The sequence below is a fragment of the Corvus moneduloides genome, chromosome 15 (genome assembly GCF_009650955.1).
Source record: "Corvus moneduloides isolate bCorMon1 chromosome 15, bCorMon1.pri, whole genome shotgun sequence".
Lineage (NCBI taxonomy): Eukaryota > Metazoa > Chordata > Aves > Passeriformes > Corvidae > Corvus > Corvus moneduloides.
Window position 1 is genome coordinate 18,060,149 of NC_045490.1, and position 20,016 is coordinate 18,080,164.

At 46.2% G+C, this 20,016-nt stretch overlaps 1 protein-coding gene across 2 annotated transcripts in view; it reads right to left on the bottom strand.

Moving 5' to 3' along the window:
- Positions 1-20,016, bottom strand: part of CTNNA1 (catenin alpha 1) — a 120,771-nt gene that overhangs the window by 29,506 nt on the left and 71,249 nt on the right. For both annotated transcript variants that reach the window (XM_032125329.1, XM_032125330.1), the window contains 2 exons: positions 19,239-19,391; positions 3,027-3,119 (listed from right to left, as the gene is read on the bottom strand). In XM_032125329.1, the coding sequence (XP_031981220.1) occupies positions 3,027-3,119; positions 19,239-19,391 (246 nt within the window). The remainder of the gene's footprint in view (positions 1-3,026; positions 3,120-19,238; positions 19,392-20,016) is intronic.

The following is a 20,016-nucleotide window of genomic DNA, read 5'->3' on the forward strand; positions in this document are numbered from 1 at the left end:
AGCAGCTCCTCCCGAAGCCTCCAAAGGGAGCTCTAAATACCCCATTAAGTCTTCAGCTTCACATTCATTTCTGTGCTAATTGGCTGGGGACCCATAAACAGGAAAGATGATGTTACTCCTGAGGAAGAGCTGATTTCCAGTAACAAAACCACACTAAATAAATTGACTGCTTGTTTCTGTAGAGACCTTTCCATGAAAAATTTTCTGCATTTTCTTTTTCCTCAAAGAAAATTTCAAACCTGAGAACATCTGAACCCAAGGGTGACACTGGCAAGGACTGACTGCTTGTCAATACCAACAAAACTTCCAGGTTTTCCCTAGCCAGCTTGAAGAGTTGCATGTTCCTTCCTCCTGCTGCCAGTTCAATGACTCCTGATGGCAAGGGAGCAAATTACTGCTCTATTTGAGATACAGCTTTTATAATTAACTCTACAGATTGATTTCTGCAGAAATCATTCTTTAACCAGGAATTCCCTACTCCCAGAATGGCCTCTGCTCAGATAAACTATTTAAGAGGTTACCTGGGACTCAAGTGCATTTAATTTCAGCTTCATCTTTCAAGCACAGCAGTACTTTGAATTACATTTCATACACCGTATTCCTGTGTGCTATTGACATCTTTAAGTTTCTGAGACTACTGTAATTACTGATTGACTTGACTCATTCTGAAACCAGCACCTTCCAGGAAAAATACCATCTGAGCCAAAAAAACCCCAACCAACATATGGGGCACATAATGTTGGGTTTAACCTGTATCTTCTGCCTAATTCACACATTTGTCCAGCACAGCCACCTAGGAGGATTCAAGATGCAGCTGTGAATCTCATCAGGAATAAACTGCAGAATAAATAAGTAATTGTCTAAAAAAGGAAATAAAATCCCACTTTGCTGTTCATGATACTGAGAACCTGTCAGAGATTGTGGAGAATACCCAAGGTTTGGGGACAAGCTGAGGAAGGCAGCTGAGAAGGAGGAGGATGGAGAGCTGTGCTGCTTGCACTGGCACAAGGCAAGCTATTGTTACCAGAAAACACAGATGCCATTTGTAAAACAGCTTAGACAAGTGCCCCTAATTATCCCTCAGGATTCACAACATGTTTAAATACTCTTAGAACATTAAAGAATCAGCCCAAGAGCATGTAATATAATATAAAAGCACTCTTTCAATGCTATGAACATCTATAGCGTCATTTACTAATCTCTTGGTGATGACCCTGAAATTAAGGCAAGACTGTGCAGTGGAACATCTAAACTCTAGGCTTGGAAGTTCAGAGATGTGACCTTTGTAAAGCCAAACTCCATCAGTTAAAGCCCTTGTGCATTTATAGATACTCAGAGCTTCCAATGTGTGTTAAATATATTGTCCATAATCCCCGAAGTCAAAGGTTAACAGCTGCACTTCAGGAGATGTGGCTACACTGGTGACTGGTGACTACAGCTGGGCCATTATTTCATGCTGACTACCATGGTGCTTATTTTATACAGGAGTAGATCTATTTAAATAGGCAGTTGTTGGAAAAGCAAAGATAGAAGAGTCTGAAATACGCACAATTTCAGCAATGGGGAGAGGAAAACACCCCCACAGACTTGGACAACCACCAGAAACATTTAGATTCAAAGAGAACCTAACTTTCTTCAGATGATTATTTTCAAAAGCAGCAGCATTTGTTTGGAACACCCTGCGTTAGACACCCATATTCTGGGAGATAACTAAAAAAAACCTTACATCAGCCTAGTTGGCTCCTCCAGAAAAGAGCAAGCCCTTATATCAAAGGAAGATGGATTTCTAAAAGCTTTTTCTTCCACATGCTTTGTTCCAACTGCAAAACTTGACCTTTGGTTTCAGCAGCCATGCACAGCCCTCACCCCAGGGTGGGAGGCAGAGAACTGCTCAGCCACACGCAGGAGTGGGGACCACAGAGAGCCACCCTGGCATGCCCCAAGGCCTCCTGGACAGCATTTAATGCAGGAGTGGGGACCACAGAGAGCCACCCTGGCATGCCCCAAGGCCTCCTGGACAGCATTTAATGCTTTATGCTCAGGGGCCTGTCTTCACCTGTTTAACAGCACTGTTACCTGGAGGTCATACAACAGGTAAAACAGTCCTGCTCTTCACACTGCCTGCACCTCTTCCCTCAAAATCCCCTCCTGCCGAGGTGGGTACAGGTGAACATCTCTCTTCCTTTTGACTTGTTTTAAACCAAAATAGATGGGAAAACCTGCAGAAACTCCTGAGTAGTCCTGAGACAATACACTTTATTTTCATAAAACACCATTTTGGCAATTTTTCTGAGCACATATTTTCTATTAGTTCCTCCTTACCAGCAACAGTTTATTTGGAAGTTTTAGATCTGAATTTCCTGTTGCTTTAAAAAATGTAAATTACACGAATCAAAAGCACCCTGCAGTCTTCAGGGGTTCATCCAAGTATCTAGTTGTTGACATTTAGAACACCAGGCTGTCAAAAAGGAAGAGGATAGTCTAGTGCTTACATAAACTTAATTTCCTTGTTTACATTAGAAAGTTATTAATTAAAAGGTAGTCTCAGCCAGGTTCCCACTCTTCACACATAGCCAACTTCCTCTCATCCTACTCCATCGGGAAGATTTTTTGGCATATTTATATTCTACTCAGGCAAAAATAGTGTTTTATAATTCATCTTACAGCTTGCCCAGGAGCAGTGCTAGCACCTTCACAAGGCACCTTCCTGCAGCACAGATGTGCACAGGAAACCACTGAAGCTTCCCACATCTACTGACTGCAGGTTACTGGAATATCCGGGCCAAATGGAATTAGAGCTATGACATAGAAACGACCCTTTCACATCAGTGATTCCTTTGCCACGGGTTTCAAAGTTCCTAAGTCTTGATGCCTACGCTGCATTTCATTCTCTACATATTCTCTAAGGGAAAAAACAGGTTCTGCAGCAAGGCACAGCCAGCCATCCTGAGACCAGAGCATGTCCTAAGCAGCACAAGCTGCCCAGCTGGTGGGGGTTTGTCTTCTGTTGTGATGCCCCTCCTTACCTGGGGACACAGGGCCTCCAGCTGGCTGGCTGACATGCGAACCAACTTCACCCCTTCCTCGTTGTTTGAGATGGAGCAGGCCAAGTTGGCAACCTGTGTCAGAGGTGAGAGAAAACAAGAGACAACTGTTAAATTTGAAGGTTATTTCTTTATGTAAAAAAATTTTGCCTGATCCCAACAGTGACCAGTAACCAGTAACCCATCATGGAACATGAAGTGCCCATATTAACTCCGGTCTAACCAGTTTTGAAGCCACTGATGGCACCTTTTCCTTCTGTAGACATAAAATCTGTAACACGTCGGATCATGGAATCCTGGAATGGTTTGGGTTGGGAAGGACCTTAAAGCTCATCCAGTGCCACCCCTGCCATGGCAGGGACACCTCCCACTGTCCCAGGCTGCTCCAAGCCCCAGTGTCCAACCTGGCCTTGGACACTGCCAGGGATCCAGGGGCAGCCCCAGCTGCTCTGGGCACCCTGTGCCAGGGCCTGCCCACCCTCCCAGGGAACAATTCCTTCCCAATATCCCATCCATCCTTGCCCTCTGTCAGAGGGAAGCCATTCCCTGTGTCCTGGCCCTCCATTCCCTTTTCCACAGTCTCTCTTCAGGTTTCCTGTGGCTCCTTCAGGCCCTGCAAGGCCCCAGTGAGGTCACCCCAAAGCTTCTCCTCTCCAGGCTCAACAATGCCAGCTCTCGCAGCCTTTCCTCCCAGCAGAGCTGCTCCATCCCTCGGATCATCCTGGAGCCTCCTCTGGCCTGGCTGCAGCAGCTCCAGGCCCTTCCTGTGCTGGGCCCCAGGGCTGGGGCAGCTCTGCAGGTGGGCTCTCACCTGAGGGGGCACAGGGGCAGAATCCCCCCTCCCCTGCTGCCCACGCTGTGGGATCTGCCCAGGGCAGGGGGGTTCTGGGCTGGGGCAGGTCCAGCTCTCACCCCCAGCCAGCCAAACAGGGCAGACATCACTGCTGGCACTGATCAGGGTCAGCTCTCTCCAGTAAAATGCACAAGAGCAGCGCTGGCAGCAGCTGCAGTTCCAGTTTAACAGCCCATTCACACAGGGGTGAGACAGCAGCAACCCCACAGAGCCCGAGCTGGTTTGCTGGTGCTCCATGAGGGCCTCTCTGTGACAGGACACAGCTTTGATGCAGGTGAAGCCTGGCAGGTGTTCCTCCAGCCCTCCATCTATGCTGCAATTCATCAGATAAAACCAGTACAGGAGATCTTCAAGATGCACCCACAGGCCTCCAAAACTTGAACAGGATTTCTTGTGATGCTAAAAACTTTACTCCACAACCTTGACCTGCTGTACAGCATCACCCTTAACTAGGGCAGCCTGAAGTAGAGACCTCTGTAAATACCTGCCTTTTAAGAGCATGGAGGATGGGGACAGCACAGAATTTTTTGGTAATTGAAGATATTTCTCATACTGGAGCTACTCTCAGGGGAAGGAAGTCTGAAATAAGTTACATTTCTCAGCTGACAGGTGAATGACAAGCATGTTATTCTGAGCCATTTGAACACAGAAAGCTGTAAAAATAGCAGCAAGTGAACTGAGACGAACACCAAGTACTGTCCTTCCAGAGGCAGAGCAACCTGCAAAGCCCCCTGTAAATGTGCCATAAAAGCATCACCAGGAGCCAGCAGATGCTCAGTAACACCACTGAACCAGATTTCTCCAGATACTTTTCTCTGTAGGCTGGGGAATTTCCATTCTGCCTTTAATTAAACTATTCTTTGCATTCATATAAGTCATTTTGAAGTAGTATCTGCAGCTCTACCACATGCTATTCCCCCTCCCCAAGCCCTTCCCTCACGGCAGATGTTCCCACACAGAATACATTACTGTCCTGCAAATCATCAATCACGTGCCATTACACTTGAACAGCATTTTTCATCAATCCCATGATCAATTTGGGGAGCAAAATGCAAGTTCCAACTGCAAAGCACATGGCCCCTTCCTCCCTCCAGCTCCAAATCGAGTTCCAGAGGATGGAAAGCAAGGGTGTCAAGAGGAGAGGTGTTTCCAGCACAGCACAGCACAAGCAAGCAAACGGCTGTGACGGCACATATTTGGAGGAAAACAAACCAAAGTTGAGAGAAAGACTCTGCAGCATCAACAACACAGAGGAAACTCTGCCAGCTCTCAGGAATATTTGTGTCCTGCTCCTGAAGTTTCTCTTCCACTCGTGTTTGGATTCAAGTCCTGCACATGCAGGGGTGAATTGCAGGATGTCCCCAGTTCTCTGCACAGTGCTGCAGGCAGGGCCCAGCTGAGCCAGGGCTCTGCTCCTCCTCTCTGCCACCACACGTGAGCAGGCTCCAGCCCAGCCCCTCTGCACGGCACCCCACCAACAGCTGGCCTGGAACACCCTCTCTCACAGGGACTGTGTTTGAACATGGGGAGTTTTCCTGTACATTTGCCATGCCTTAAATCCCTAGTTCCCAGCAGGCTGCAGTACATCATGCTTTTGTTTAGAGGCTCACAAGAATCAAAAGACAATCGGATGCCATGATTTAAAAGTCAAATAAAGATTTTGCTGTTGGTTTAAGCACAGGTCATATTTTTGAGAAACACCAGTTTGCCAATATTTTTTATGGTCCATATTTCCCTGTCATTCCTGCCTCCACAGCAGCAGTTACAATCTCTAGGAGCGAGGAGAACACAAAGCTCTATTGAGTAGGGGCAGAATAAAAGCGACATTGAAGCACCACAAAATCAGCCTCTCCGATATCTGGAGATGTTGTGCTGTCTCTCAAGCCAAGTGTGATGAATCAAGCGCACAGAAACCCTGCTCTGTCTGAACACAGAGAGGCAAAGAAGTTCATAATGGAGTGTCCCCACCATGGTATAATGAAAATTTGCTTTTTTGCACAGTCATTTTTGAACAGTCATTTCTCTTCTGAATACCCAACTGATGGCAATTCTTCTTTAGAAAGCGCCCGACTGGCACTGCCAACCCTCATGAAAGGAGCGTGTGTGCTTCCCTGACTGAGGGTCTTTGGCAGTTTAAGACAATCCAACTGTTGGCTGCCACATCCCATCCCACTGCTGCGGCTCCAGAGCTCAACACTTCATTTCAGCACGCTCATCCAGAAGCCAGCTATTCCCTCTGCCGGGTTGGTTTCTGTGCCAGCCCAGCACACAAACTTCCCAGCAAACTCTTTGCTGAACATCAGAGCGAAGCAGAGACCTGGCAGCAGCTGAGATGACTTCAGAGTGCTGCAGACAGGGCTGTAAATCCACAGCAGTGCAATGATTACTGCACCCATGGGAAGGCTCTGTCAAACTACTGGAAAACACTCACAAGCCTCTTAAAATTTGGAATTTAAGAAGAGCTGTGTCTACTAATTAATCAAGTTGTAGATGACATAACAATGAGGTATTCTAAATTGTCAGCAATTATCGGGTGCTCTGTAACACAGAATTCTGAAATTGCACGTACCAGCTGAGGTGGACAGCTGCAGGATTAAGAAATTTAATTTTAAAAGTACCCGAAAGGATTCATCTTCAATAATTTCTGGATGATCTGACAAATAACTTCAAACTCCCTCTCTCTTCAGAGGATAGGGTACTGCTGGCCAGTTATTTGGCACATACACATAATACATTGGGCTTTGTAGCTGAGATGAAGATCAACTCTTTTAAAGCCCACAGAGCACTTGGAAATCATACATTTCCAAAACTTCTAAATTAAATAATCCACCTCAAGCGAGCAAAAATTTCCTTTAAATCAAATGTGAATTAAATAGTTTCTCCATGTCTCCAGCTAAGCAGCTGACTGACATAGTAAGTGGTCAGACTTGATTTAGAAAGAAGAACACTTGTGCTTGAGAGCAAAATAGCAATTGAATTCCCGCTGCATTTGTTCATTCTTACCATTCAATATCATCAAGTCCCTTTACATAAGCACAAGCATCAAAGGAGACAAAACCATCGCAAATAATGTAATCAGCATAACGAGCAATCTCTTGAAAAAAGTTAAAAATACACTGGGAATGAAGACAGCCCCGAGACCGCAGCCCGGCGCGGTTCAGACACCTCTCGCTGCTCACAGACCGATTTCAGAGCAGCTTTCTGCTGCAGCATCAAGGCTCCCTCAGTTCAGCGTCTACAGCCACGGCCCAGAGACAGCTCCTCACAGCCCAAGAGGCAGGGCAGACCAAGCAGCTGCTGGTGTTTAGAGGAATGAGCTTAAATTCCCCCCCAGTGACAAATGCAGTGCAGAGCCCCAGCCATTCCCAGCACGGAACGAACGGTGCCAAGCGGAGCAGCTGGACAGGCTCGTCTGGAGAGGGGCTTTCATGCACTGATCAGTTCTTGAAACTCAAATCTCACTGTCTTTAGCGATGACATCAGCACACTGCAAGATGATTCGAGGTGAGTGGCTCTGGTGCCGGCACAATCCGGGAGGGCAGGAACCAGCGCTGGGGAATGGCTCTAAATCCAGGCCGTTCATCAGTGGGGGTCCCATCAGTGGGCTCAGCACTGGGGCCAGTCCTGTTTGATGTCTTTACTGGTGACCTGGATGAGGGGATCGAGGGCACCCTCAGTAAATGCACGGACAACACCGAGCTGGGCAGGAGCGTGGATCTGCTGGAGGGCAGGAAGGCTCTGCAGAGGGATCTGGACAGGCTGGATCCATGGGCTGAGGCCAGTTGTATGGGGCTCAACCAGACCGGGTGCTGGGTCCTGCCCGGGGATCACAACAACCCCATGGATGCTCCAGGCTGGGGAGGAGTGGCTGGGAAGTGTCCAGCAGGAAAGGCCTGGGAGTGGTGGTGCCAGGGGCTGGACATGAGCCCAGGGGTGCCCAGGGGGCCGATGGTCCCTGGGCTGTGCCAGCCATGGAGTGGCAGCAGGGCCAGGGCAGTGTCCGTCCCCTGTGCTGGCCCTGCTGAGGGACCTCGAGGGCTGTGTCCAGTTCTGGGCCCTCATGGCCAGAGAGACCCTGAGGCACTGGAGCGTGTCCAGGGCAGGGAACGGAGCTGGGAAGGGGCTGGAGCCCCAGGAGCGGCTGAGGGAGCTGGGAAAAGGGCTCAGGCTGGAGCAAAGGAGGCTCAGGGGGGACCTTGTGGCTCTGCACAAGTCCCTGACAGGAGGGGGCAGCCGGGGGGGTCGGGCTCTGCTCGCAGGGAACAGGGACAGGAGGAGAGGGAACGGCCTCAGGCTGGGCCAGGGCAGGCTCAGGGTGGATACCAGAGAAAGTTTCTTCACTGAAAGCATTGTCCAACCCTGGCACAGCTGCCCAGGGCAGTGGTGGACTCACCATCCCTGCGGGCATTTAAAACCCATGCAGATGTGGCACTTGGTGACAGGGTTTAGTGGTGGCCTTGGCAGTGCTGGGGGAATGGTTGGACTCAAGGATCTCAGAGGGCTTTTCCAACTTAAATGCTTCCATGGTTCTGTGCCTTTGGAGGAGGCATAACTTAACTGGCTCCTTCTGAGAGGCAGACACTATCTCAGGGCAAAGGGTCAGCTGGGAATATGGTATTAGTAAGAAGGTGTAAATCTAATATTAAAAAAAATATTGTACCATCTGTCACAGAGTGATTCCATCTCAAATTCTAGTTAACTTTGACTCTTCAGAATTTACTAATTTTTAAATCAGGAAAAACTTGACATTTCTAAAGCTGTTCTTTCTACCATCAGTAACAATTTGTGGCAGAGAACCGCCTTCCCAGACAAGACACAGGCTGTACCTTTTCCACATGAAATATGTTTTTTGGGTTTGTTTTTTTTTTAAACTCAAAATTTGTTCAGATCGCGACTAAGAAGTTAAGTCTTCCAGCAATTAAAAAACTGCAGCAGCCTCAACTACACAAGTTTGGGGTCAGTGTTAAGCTTCTTAAATTACACTGTTGAACATAACCCAGCCATGCTAATAATAACACCGAGGTTGTGGGTCCATTCACTTAAAAGCTGGACTTGATGATCCTTGCAGGTCCCTTCCAACTCCGAGCATTCTGTGGCTCTGTGTAACAATGCTCCACCTTGGTGCTTGTTCCACCTTCTCCTTGCACAGACTCCCTGGCTTAGGCAGAGGGGTTGCTTTACAGGGAACTCTTAATGAAGGACTGGCAAACTGCGTTTTCAACAAGAGACAAAAAATGCAAGAGAAAAAGAAAGGAATTATGATCTCTAACACTTTAAACCTTCCTTTGCAAGGATTTCAGAGGCTGACAATAAAAGTATGTATTAAAGCCTCTGAATTATGCACCTGGATTGACTTCACAGAAACACCTCCCAGGTTTTTCCTCCTTGTTTACAGGTCAAGTTTTCAGGACAGCTTCTTCAGGCAGTCAAGAAGGCAAAATCTCCTAAGCAGGTGCTGCTGCTGCAACCACCCCGAGCTGGTGCAGCCCAAAGAAGGCTCTGTAATGTGTTTATTGTTGCATAATTGAACGTTGTCAGAGCTGGCCCTGCCACCCAGCATTGCTACAACCCCGGATTACACATCGCTGTGCAGGAGCCAAACACGCACTAATTGAATCCTGAGAGTCTGAGCACTCTCATTTGAACCTGCAGTTGTAAAAGTAGTGTTGCAGAAAGAAGTTTTCCGACTGTCTTACACTGACAAACTTTTCAGCTCGACATTAAGCAGAATCCTCTCGTAACCGGTGCTCGAAAACTCTTACACAAAAATAACAAACCCACATCCATGTGTACACAGATACCTTGGGAATTTCAACACCACGGAAACCAAGCTTTTCAAAGGTGTTCCTGGCATTTTCATTTCTGATCAAACTTCAAAACTTCAGCTGCTTGTTCTATTTTCTTTGCTTTACATTTTACAATTTCGCTGGGAATGCAAATTCCAACTTTTAAGCAGTTTAAAAAATCACCCATTTTTAAAGCAAAAAGAGAAAGAATGGACAGGCAGCAATTGAACATTCTCCTCCTAGGGATTTGCTAAAGAAAAGTATATCTGATATTCTCACAAAATTCAAACACAGCACAGCTAATTTCTTCCTTCTCCATATTAAAAAAAGCCTGTCCCGATTTCCCTCACGCTGGTCAAAGCTCAGGAAATGAATTTATCTGCAGAAACAACTGTTCTGGCAAAACTAATGGCAACCGAGGACTCTCAGAAGAGATGTGTCGATTATGTAATCCCCATCCCTCTCCAGAAAGGCTTTCATTATTCACTAAGTCCATACATTTATTTATTTACCTGTACACTACACTCAATATTCAAGACAAATCTGAGCATTTTAACAGCCAGCCCTAACAGGTGCTGCATGAGGGAGAAGTGTTACAGCTCCAACCCTACAAACCCCTCATTTTGCAGAGGCAGAGCTAACTAGGAATTACACAAAACGATTCCACTTCTTTACTACAGCAGGACTTGGGATCAAACCCACTGGGACTGTGCAGAGAGTTACCGGAGCCCTGCTGTCAAAGTGCTCTGTGATTTTATATGACTTAAGTAGCTGCATGTGGCTGCAGCTCCACAGAAGGTACCTTGCAAGAGCTTGTTGTGGGCAACGGAATCCCAATGTATTAACTGAAAATAGTAAAAGTCTTTAAATAAAACAAGGCACACACAGACAAACTGCAGACGTAAAGCACCGGGGGGAACGAAGGACTAAACTGAGGGAACTGCTATTTCCAGAGCTCTGCAGCCTCACGCGAAGATGACAACAGTTTTCATTCCAAGTCTGGTTATAAACACAAGGAGGGGAAGTTTCAGCTGGCTGGAACAAAACTGGCAAGCAAAGGTTGGCATTTTTGATTCCAAAGTTTTGCACAATGAGAAATGGAGGTTACACAGTTTGTTATTTCAACAGGCTGGCAAGTGATGTCAAGAGAAGGGGATCAGAGACAACATCACAGAATCCCACACTGGTTTCTGTTGGGAGGGACCTGAAGTTCATCCAGTGCCACCCCTGACATGGCAGGGACACCTTCCACTGTCCCAGGCTGCTCCAAGCCCCAATGTCCAGCCTGGCCTTGGACACTGCCAGGGATCCAGGGGCAGCCACAGCTGTTCTGGGCACCCTGTGCCAGGGCCTGCCCACCCTCCCAGGGAGGAATTTCTCTCCCAAATCCCATCTAATGCTGCCCTCTGGCAGGGGGAAGCCATTCCCCCTTGCTCTGTCTCCCCATGCTCTTGTAAGTAATGTAATAGTATAAAAATAAATGTATTGTTTACCTTCTGCTCCCTGTTATATTGAAATGACCACTTAATATTTTCCTGGGTGACCACCTTTTGTTTGGGATTACATCTTAATACTTCCACATTTCTAGCTGTATCAGTGTGTTTAAAGTTCTAGTTAAGGAATACAGCTTTGCAGTTGCCTCTCCCACTGTCCAGAGCTGTCTCCAAATACCTCTCCAGCTGCCTGGTGCCATTCCAGGTACAGCTGTCCTGCAAAAGCTCTGCTCCACAGTGGTGAGCTCCTTCCATGCCCTGAGGAAGTGTTCTTCCCCAACAGAGAGCAATCCATGTGTTGCCAAGGTTTCACAGAGAAGGGAAATTTTTCACAGCTGGGCAATCCCAGAGTTTGTGCATCAGGACAAACCAGACTGGGCTCCATTTACCACGCAGCAAGGGCAGCATGGACACAACTCCTCTCTTGCCAACAGGGAAGTTTTTCAATTACAGAGAAAGAAGAGGTGTTTGAAGGGAATCAATACATCTATGGCATAAACCATACCCACAGTAGGAAAGTGCAGCAATATCTTTATTTCCAGCCTGGTGGATTATTCTCTCTACAGACCTGAGGGAAAGCAGGGCTGGTACAGCAACACCAGTGTGCGACGTGGGCACCGTGCCCCTCATCGATGCAGCTGTGGCAGCAGATGTAACTGCTGGCACAGGAACTATTCCTCCCTCAGACAAACAAGCTGAAGTGTTAAAATGCTATAATCACAAACCACATTAGTTACACAAGTCTGTCTGAGCTACCACGACAGCAGTGACACCACTGGTGTGTGATGGAGAGCTCAGCTTCAGCTGAAACCTTCAAAGCAAACCCTCATCTGAGATGCTTCTTAGCAACACAAATACCTTTCCTTAAAATAAAAGTGTTTCTAGTAGTGATATCTGGACAGTACCCAAATAATTATCCTTATCCAAAAATGTCTCTGTGTTTATCAAAGTGGAAATGAAGACAGGCTGGGAGAGCTGGGGGTGTTCAGCCTGGAGAAGAGAAGGCTCTGGAGAGACCTTAGAGCCCCTTCCAGGGCCTGAAGGGGCTCCAGGAGAGCTGGAGAGGGACTGGGGACAAGAGTATGTAGAAACAGGACCCAGGGAATGGCTTCCCAGTGCCAGAGGGCAGGGCTGGATGGGATATTGGGAAGGAATTGTTCCCTGGGAGGGAACAGGGTGCCCAGAGCAGCCGGGGCTGCCCCTGGATCCCTGGCAGTGCCCAAGGCCAGGCTGGACATTGGGGCTTGGAGCAGCCTGGGACAGTGGGAGGTGTCCCTGCCATGGCAGGGGTGGGATGGGATGAGCTTTAAGGTCCCTCCCAGCCCAAACCAGTCTGGGATTCTGTGAAATTGTACTTCTTTCCCATCTCAGTTTGCTCATCACTCAGAACGTGCTGCCTTCTGATCTAAAGGCTTCCAAGCTGGTGCCTATTATTAGCTGCTTAAACCAGTTTCTGGTGATTCAGACAACTGTTCATGGCAGTGTAACTGTAATTGTCAGTACACTGTGCTCTTGAGGAAGATGACAAAACAGTGTCAGTAATGAGCTCTACACAGATTTCAGGCAACTCCTTGATGACATGACATGACTAATAATCCAATATTGCTAATGACTAAGATGATGAAAATCCAGACATGCATCAAGGCTTTTAGTTAAATATCAAGAATTAAAACGCTTATGCCACATCTATAAAAACTTTACCCAAAAAGCTACTTAAAAATGCTGTTGGAATTAAGACTTAAATATCTGGAAAATGAAAAGACTCTACTGCTTTTCAGCTGCCTCTGAAGACATCGTGTCAACACCACCTAAACCCAACTGCTCTCACACTTCCTGACCACTTTTACACATTTCCCTTTCCACAAAAGCTTCTGTTTCCAAAGGAAAAAGGAACAGAGTAAACACAGGGCAGTTTCTAGTGGAATAAAAGCACATCAGTATTTTCCCCACCCTACACTCATTCACCTCCAAATTCTACCCCCTCCACATCTCCCTTGGCCCAGGTGTGCACAGAGCAAGCCCCTCCCTGCCAGCAGTCACACGGCGAGGTGACTGTCCCTGTGGCTGAGGTGTGGCAGAAATGTCTCTCCTCCATGGAGCAGCAGCAGCAAACCAAGAGCATTTCCAAAGGCAGAAATTGTCTCCAAACAGCCCAATCCCTGCCCAGATTTGTGAGGATTCCATCCCTTCATCCCTGCCATCAGTTTCACTGTCGTGGCCCTGCTTCCCCATGTGCACTTACAATGAAATCTGGACAGACAGATTATCCTGAAGTCTCTTACTTCTCTTCCAACATGATTTTTAAACTCTACCAGCATCCTAGAGACCCTTTCATACATTATTTGGTGTAGCATTAGAAGATTGGCCTCAAAAAATAACCTTACAAGAACAGAAGTTATCCTATTAAAAGGTCACTTGCCTTTACTTATGTATGATGTATTAAATTTGTATACCCAGTTTTGTTGAAAAATGTAGGAACATTTTTCTGCTGAGGCTTTCCTGCTTTCCTGATTGTGAGTGTAAGGAAAGCATGTTCTACGAGAAGAATTTAATTTATTTATGAATTAGTTGACTAATAAAATGAACTTACAAGGAAAGTGCATCGGCTGTTGAAGAGTGTCAGACTTTAGAGGGCACATTAGAGTAACACTGGTCATTTATTGAAGACATTAGTTTTAAATTGCTGCCAAGGCTATCTACAGACAAATTACAGAAAACGTGCTTGTGCTTTGGAAGAGATATTTTGCTCATTTTGGTCTCCATTTTAAATGGGAAATAACTCTGTCTCTCTTCTCCAGACCACAGTGCAAGGACATTTCCCTTGTAATACAAAATTACATTAAAAATAAAAGCAATAAAAGACAAACCTGAGTTGGCAGATTTTTTTTCCCCTCTGTAAATGAGAGTACTGGAAAAATAGGTGCTGAGGTACCCTGGTAATGACCCTAGCCTGGAAAATGCTGGGTTTTGAGATATGAATAAAATTCAGAAAAACACTCCAAGTCAATACCTGAGTTGGGTGCCAAGTGCTTGTCTGCACTGTATCCCAGGAACCTCATCCCTGCCTGGCAGCCCTGACTGATCCACAGCATCCCCATGCTGGCAGGCAGGAGGGGAGAGCGCTGAAAGCATGAGCAAAGCCACCTCCAGAGAGGTTTGGAAAACTCTGTAGAAACTCTGGAAATCAGGTGGCTGATGGACACAAAGGATAATCTTGTCAGAGCAGATTAACTTCTGGATCTGCTGGATTTTTCCACTCCATGCCTTGTTTGCAATGAATGGTGCCTGGCCATGCCCAGGTAAGTGACACCTCGTGACCAGGGGACAGCCAAACCTCAGCTTTTCAAGACCTTCACTGTGCCTCCAGTCTAAAAGCCAGTTTTTATTTTAAATCCAAGCTGTGTTTTATCCACTTCACATTTTTTAAAAGCCTTTCACATGTAAAAAACCTGCAGCTGTTAAGACTCTCCGAAGAACATACAGGCTGCAAGTCTGAGCAAATCAGGATAATTGCAAGAAAAATGCAGCAAGTGTGCAAGGCTTCAGGCTTTGGGAGAGGGGTATTTTTAGACTGAGATCTGAAGAATGACTCCAGGACATTGGGCGAGACAGTGAGGGCAACAGAAGGGGGAAATGTCAGAGCAAGAGGCTACAGAAAGCTTATGGAGCTGCAAGTGCCCAAATGTGATTCTTTCCAAGCAAATAAATTTGCCGTCTGCATCTGTTCATGGGTTTCACTGAAAATGAGAAAATCATCACTCCATATGCAAGATGCAACCCAGTGCATTAAAAAAAGGCACAGAGCAGTCTTTTCAGATAAATTAAAGCAATTAGAAAAAAAATCAATGCTTATGAAACACCACTGAGAGCTTTTGCCTCCTTGGTCTTACCAATATTTCTCTGAGAAGAAGACTTATAAATAAAATCTAAGTTGAGAAAAACATTTGACACAGGGGTAGTGGGTTCCAGAGGAAGAGGAGATTATTTGTTCTTTTTAAGGAACTACAAAATATTCTCCAAAATATTCTTCAGCAAGTAAACTGGAGGATTTTAACCTGGACTCTGTCCTCATTTACCTTTCACTTCTGAAACGTCTGAAAAATTTTCCACTAAAACTACACAGTGTTAGACTGTGTCACAGCGTAAAAAGTGACAAATTGACAAGCTAATTTTTATTTTTCTAAAGCATTCAACAGTGTAGCAAAGGTTTCTGCTTAACATGTGGGGCTTTTTCCCTTTGCAGGAGCAGGCTGGAGCATCCCTGGGGAGAGGCACAAAAGCAGCTCAGCCCAAACGCTCTTCAAAGCCTGGCAGGGACAAAGAGCCAGCGTGGTGCTCAGTGACATCAGTGCCCATGAGCACCACGCTGCAGGACAGCCCCGTCTCTTCAGGGGAGAAACAGTCACTCCAAGGATGCCAGTGCCAAGCTGTCCTTCCCCAAGAGCAAAGCCAGAGGCCGGAGAGCCAAGGCTGCCTCACCCAGTGGGAAAAACCATTGGAATGGAGCAAGTAGTTCCCAATCTGGAAACTGGGAAGACTTTCATAGTTTACAAGTGAACTTAAGTTTTTGTTCCGCTGGTTCCCCAAATGCTGTCTTTTCTGTTATTCTTGTGTGTTACATTGAAATTGGCTTCTCAATTCCCGAATTGAACTCCTTTAACCAAATCCAGCCAGAGTTAATGGTCTGTTAGCACAGAGCAATTTTGAAAGCTATCTTTGAAACGTATTATTCAACTGAGACAAGGCTCATTCTACTCTTTTACTGTTACACAGTTTTCAAAAGGCAGGATTAAAGGGTTAGGATTTTACTACGTGGGAAACAAATTAGATGGGAGCCCTTTGGGATGTGCTTGGTATGGGTTCTCTAGAAGACACAGACCCAGCAGGCAAATCAGGCTTTTGTGGTTATTGGACCTTTTGGTCAAATTTGTCTGCCTGGACGTTAGGAACCACAAAAGCAGACAGTGCTGTGCTGCCAAGAAGGGAACATTTCAAAACGAAATTACCCAAATCATGTGCTTGCATCTCTTTATGGGTGCTTGGAGGGCCCATAAACAGCCCTGCACTGCAGGAGCAAGAACTCCCTGTGCTAACTCAGGGCAGAACCAGCACTGCCACTCCTCCTGTCCGGCCAACGCCTGCAACAGTTCAGTATGGAAAATAAAATAAAATAAAATACATCTATCTCATTATATATCTCTCAGGGGTTGGTTCACTGACTCCTCCAGCTCACAGACACGGGGGTATTGACCCCAGGTGCAAGCCCTCCCAGCAGTCCAGTGGGGATGTGCCAAGCTCCCCAGGGCAGAGCAGCATCTCCCACACGTTTCTTGCCCTCGCTCAGCATCAAAGGGAAGGAAGGACATGCTCCCCTCTACATCTAAATCACAGGAGCCTGTCAGTCAGGGCATGATGTACCACAGCTCCACTCTGTGCTGCAGCTGTTTGGGCACATTTGATGTCTCGAGTCGCTCGGCAGCACCTGTGAGGGCAGCTCTGATAAGCTCCCTGCACACTCATCTCCTCCTGAAAGCAGGTGGAAGCAATCACTTCCCATCTCAACAGGCAAAACATCTTCTGCTCTGCTCTTACACAACCTTTTATTGTTTCTCCTGAGTTTCCTGCCCAAGAGCAGAATCACGAGGGAACCTGCACACATCCTCCTCCATTCTGGCAGAGACACAAGACATTTCCAGTGCAACCCACCCTGACCCATCTTCCCACACAGTGACTGTGACATCTCATACGACTCCAGTGGCTCTCCTGCCCCTTGGGACAAGGGCTCTGCAGGAGCACTACTCCCCTTCTGTCGAAGCTAAGTGTATGTATTAATCCATCTCCATTCAGGGAAGAGGTTTATAAACCATCTAGATCATGCCACTCTGCAACTACAGTTACATTTCAGACAGCAAAAGCAATAACCAGGCCTTCAAAAAGCTGTTGCAGCAGCGTATCATTTTAGCAGAAACTTTTGATGCCAGTCAAAAATATTGCTGAATGTCTCCTTTCAGGGGAATAGTCCTTGGAAGACAAGAGTGTCTGGCTGTACAGAGGCTCTGGAAAACTCCTCTGCAGCTTAGTGTTTGCACACCAGGTAGGGCCAGTGCCAGTGGGGATGGAACTGTGGCTGCTCCGGTGGGACACGGCTCCTGAGGCGACAGGGAGAAAGGGCTCACCTGGCAAGGGCTGGGGAGAAGCTCAGGGACAGAGCAGCGCAATTATTCCTCTGTAAATATGCCAATAAATTCCATGTGTGGACACCACACATCTGCTGAGGAGGTAGCAGAGCTCTGGCAGAACAGGCACTGCTATTGTTACACCATTCAACTTCTCCTGTAAACAAGCCCTAAAAATAATTTTCTAGATAAATCAGGCTTGCAACATGAAGAAGGGAGGCTTTAGACCAAACCCACTTCAAAGTGTTCCCAAGGCTGTATCCTGCTGCCAAAGCAGGGCACAGCAGCACTGCCTTCCTTCCACATGCTGCTTTGCAGAACAACGTCAGTTACTTAAAATTTAGATTAGAATAACTTTGCAACTCTAGGAGGACAGCACTGACGCTGAAACACGACAAGCCAAAAGTGAAAAATGGATGCCTTCAAGGAATTAAAGATTTTCATTGCTTAGACAGCAGCTCTAAAGAGCTGGACAAACTTCATGCACACCAGACTATGGGGCAGTTGCAAAGTGCACTCAGAATCCTACGAAAAATACATTGTGCCAGTCAGAAACTACTTTTACTGATGTGTGGTAAGTCTTATTAGTGAGCAATTTGAATCTGCCCAGCTGTGTGAGAGTATTCCCCACGAGCCTTGGAGACACATGGACTCCATTATCAAACCCAGAGACACTGAGAGAGCAAAACCACACGAAACAGCCTGGGACTGCTCCCAGGGAGCTGCTGAGGTTAAGCACAACCAGCCAGAGCCTCAAAGCATGGAAGAGCACAGGAGGAGCTTTTGAAGCTTATTCCTAGTGGCATGTTTCCTCAACAATACCTATAGCTGTTTGTTCCTTGCCATTCAGCATCAGCTGGCACAGAACTCTCACGCGAAGGCGGCAGCAAGGGGCCGAGGCTCCCCAGGTGGATCCACAAGCACGGGGCACGCTCTGCAGCTGCTCTCTGCAGACACACCTCCCTTGGAAATCTGCTTCCCTCAACACTGCACTAAAACCCTTAAAGCAACTGCCTGACAGGAGGGGCAGCCAGGTGAGGTCAGCCTCTTCTGCAGGTAATGAGCGAGAGGACAAGAGGGAATGGCCTCAAGCTGTGCTATGGGAGATCAGCAGGAATTTCCCCATGGAAAGGGTGCTCAGGCCTTGGCAGGGGCTGCCCAGGGAGGTTTGGAGTGCCCATCCCTGGAGGTGTCCCAGGAAGGGCTGGAGGTGGCACTCAGTGCTCTGGGCTGGGGACAAGGTGGGCATCGGGCACAGCTGGGATTCGATGGGCTGGGAGGGCTTTGCCAGCCTCAGTGACCCTGGGATTCCAATTAAGACAGGTTGGTCCCATTTAACCTGGTTTCCCCCCCAATTAGAGCTCTGGTCTGCAGTTCCACCAGCTGAGAGCCTTTGGGTTTTCATTACAGAGGGGTGGCAGGGATAAGTTGTGTTATCATTCCAAGTGTCTTGTTTGCTCTTTACACACACACGAGCAGGTTTTCATTCTAAAAGCCTTCACATAAAAGGCCTGTTTATATTCAGTGGGATTTTACTGGAAAGAAAAACCCTCCAGGCTTCAAAGCAATGGGTCTAACCGTCCGGGAGGAAAATCTTGCCCCCGTCTCCCGTACTCCAAATGACCACCTCCAAGTAACAAAACCTTTATCATCCACTCACACTGTAATATCCACAACTACATGGGTTATTTAATAGCTCCTTTTGATAAGCTTACATTTTCAATTATTTAAATATTAAATAGTGTTTCAATTCATTCAAATAAAATTTCAAAAGGAAATTTATTACAGAATTTGCTTTGTGCTTCAACAGAATTGAAAAACCTGTTTTGCCTAGTCTTGCCTTAATTTAACTAGCAACAATTAAATTTTAATTTGTACCATCTTACCTCAATCAATTTGTTGGCATGTTCACGGAAAACCTGGGCATATTCTTTAACTTCTTTTTCATTCCCATTCTTGGCAGCTTCAATCAATACTAAAAGAGGAACATTTGTTTCCAGAAAAGAGTCTGAAACATGGTCCATAACAGCTTTGCGGAGCTAAAGTAAAAATAAAAGAATGAGTTATTCTTCAGTAGTGTTCCACTGCTGTTTCCCTCTTACTGTATTAATACGTAAAGCTTAAACTACTTTTGTCATTGATCCCTTTTCCTTTGTGTGACCAAGGCTTTCCTTGCACTAAGTCTTGTCTACACACTTTTTGCTTCAATTTAAATTAAATCTCCTTAAAAAATGGATTAGTTATAGAAGTGCAAGTCACCAGTTTGGCCACAAATATTGATTTAGCAGCTCATATCGGTTTTGTCTGAGTAAATTTGCTGCTTTCCCTCAGCTGATTAAACAACACACTGATTTAACTTTTTTATTTTTCTGCTAGAATAAAAACATTTTTCAACAAACCTCATCCATATTCTCGCTTACTCAAAAATGGGAATATATTGCTTTAAAATCAAACAGACAAAAGGCTGATGCTACATAAATATAGTTCTCAAATAAAACAGGTCAAGATGAGCACCACCAGAATTATAAAATATCACTGATTATCTTCAAAATCCACAACAAGAAAGTTGTTTTTTGGGAGGTTTTGGTTGGGCTTTTTTATCTCTCTTATCATGAGGATGATTAAGACTCCAACATTTGTATCTCACAGTTAACAGGGAATTAA